This window comes from Apaloderma vittatum, unplaced genomic scaffold (genome assembly GCF_000703405.1).
Source record: "Apaloderma vittatum isolate BGI_N311 unplaced genomic scaffold, ASM70340v1 scaffold35951, whole genome shotgun sequence".
In the NCBI taxonomy this organism is placed as follows: Eukaryota; Metazoa; Chordata; class Aves; order Trogoniformes; family Trogonidae; genus Apaloderma; species Apaloderma vittatum.
The window spans coordinates 1-2,146 of NW_009700285.1; the positions used below are offsets into that span (position 1 = coordinate 1).

General features: G+C 57.0%; 1 protein-coding gene across 1 annotated transcript in view; it reads right to left on the reverse strand.

The window, feature by feature from the left end:
* Positions 1-1,706: 1,706 nt before the first annotated feature.
* Positions 1,707-2,146, reverse strand: part of KLHL21 (kelch-like family member 21) — a gene marked incomplete at its 5' end in the record, with an annotated part of 4,210 nt that continues 3,770 nt past the window's right edge. Inside the window, one exon of the mRNA XM_009878705.1 lies at positions 1,707-2,003. Within this exon, the coding sequence (XP_009877007.1) occupies positions 1,707-2,003 (297 nt within the window). The remainder of the gene's footprint in view (positions 2,004-2,146) is intronic.

A 2,146-nucleotide genomic window follows, 5' to 3' on the forward strand; every position in this document is an offset into this window, starting at 1 on the left:
TCCACAAGTCCAAAATGAGTTTACATGCAAATCTTTTTCTTACTGGTTGAAAACTAAAAATGGGAGCAGCAAACGAATCCAGCCAAGCCTTCAGCCACTGTCACACTTTGCAGGTTTCCCAGAGGCACGAGGCTCCTGTCGCTGAGCCCTGCCGCCGTCCCAGCCCTTTGCTTCTTAAAGGAACACTCGGTGAGCGAGCTGCGGGCAGCTGCTCCCCAGCTCAAGCGGGGGAACACGGCCCAAGCCAGCAAGGTCACTTGGGCGAGTATAAAGGCAAGTCTTATGTGGGCAAAAAAAAACCCCCAGCAAACCCCAAACACAAAGGAAAAAACCAACCTAAAATAGCTACCTCTCAATCCACAACACTCTAACTCCTACACCTTCACCAAAACACCTCTGCGGCATTTTCCAGCTGCCCAAATCCTGAGCTCCTGCAGACCGGAGGCGTGACGGGCCCAGAGGGTTCCTTCACACAAGGCGACACTGCTAGAGGTGATTCTGCACCGAGGTACCCGAATGCCGGCAACCCTGCCAGTGGCGGCAAACCTCCTGCGGAAGCTGCGCTCACCTTTCCGACTAACTTTTTGTTTTTCTAAAACAGTACAACGGTAACTTAGCTCCCATAAAACAGCGAAGAAACAAGAACTTGCCCTCCCTGTGCGAGGCCCCATCTGCCCAACCCAGCGCGCCGGCCGAGAGAACCGACAGCAAACAGCCCTCATGGCCAGCAGCAGCTCTCTCAGCCGCATTTGGCCTCACTAGGAAGAAGCCCGGTGGCGCTGGGCTGGCAGGACGGCTCCTTGCCAGGGGCAGCGGCCACCGGCCTCAGGAGTTCCTCCTCCCCCCTCAGGCCGGCTGGGGGTGGCTCGCTTCTACCTTCCCCTCAGAGGAGAGGCAGCCGGGGTGCTGAGAAATCAAAGCAATCTAGCTGTGAGGATGTAACGAGATAAATAAGGGTGTTCTTGAAGGGAAAAAGTGCTCTGCTAGGAAGGGTTGGAAAACAAATACCGCGGAAGTTTAAATGCTGCAACTTAAAAAACCCCACTAAAATACAGGAAGAACTGAAGTTCAAGCACAGAGAAAGGTGAAGCTTCATAATCCAGCCTCAGCGAGATCGCCGCTACAGGACGACTGTTCCTTGGGAAGGCGCAAGCAGGAACCAGAGACCACGGCATCGGGGCAGGAGGGGCCACGTTCCTGTTAGCCCCTCAACCTGCCAGAGCCCCGCTCTCATGGTGAGGCCTCTCCCTGCTCCAGCCGCGCAGTGGAACACTGGCAGGGGGGGTCTGCTGTCCTCTGAGGCATAGAACAGGGCTGGGGGTCCAGACCACCGTCCTACGACTGACCCCTCCTGGAAAAGAAACCAAAGGACGGAGTCTGGTGACAAACGAGGTGTTACGGGGTGAAGCAGTTCCCAGGGAAAGGCATCTGACCAAAAGCCGCAGGCTGCGCTGCTGTGGTGACACTCGTGTTCCTCGCAGTTCACCTCTCGGCACCTTCCCCTCCCCGCCCAGGAGAAAAACCCGGGAGCGGGGGCTGCACTGGCTGCGGCTCTGCGGCAGCGCCTTCAATGTTCAGTTTCCATTCCTCTGCAATCAGTACTTTTTTGTTTCCAAGCACGGCTTTTTGCCTCCGCCTTCTCTCAAAGCAACGCTGGTTCTGGATAACGAACTCGCATCAAGCTAGGGGGACAGCGCCTTCCCCCGCTAACGAAGCTCGTTAAGGTTCTGGTCGTGAAGGTTTTGGTGCTGCCTGTTCAGGTTGATGGTGTTGTCCAGCGTGACGCCGCCGTCGTCCTCCTGTGTGGTTTCGGGCATGAACTGCCGGAATATGCTGACGCTGCCGTGCCAGAAGATAGGCTCAGGGAGTCGGCCCACCACGCTCCACGCTCGCGTCTCGGGGTCGTAGGCTTCCAGGACATCCGAGAGCTCGAACGTGTTATCGTAGCCGCCGGAGACATAGAGCTTCCCACCCAGCACGGCCACGCTCCCCCCGACGTGAACCTACGATTTAAAAATAAATACACGCGACAATTAGAAAGGAGGGGTTTGCCCAATTGGGCAAATGAGGAAGGTCTTGGGTACTGTCCCCCAATGGCTGGCTTGGACGGGGCTCGGCGCCCGCCCACTCCTGCCTCCGGGCCCGC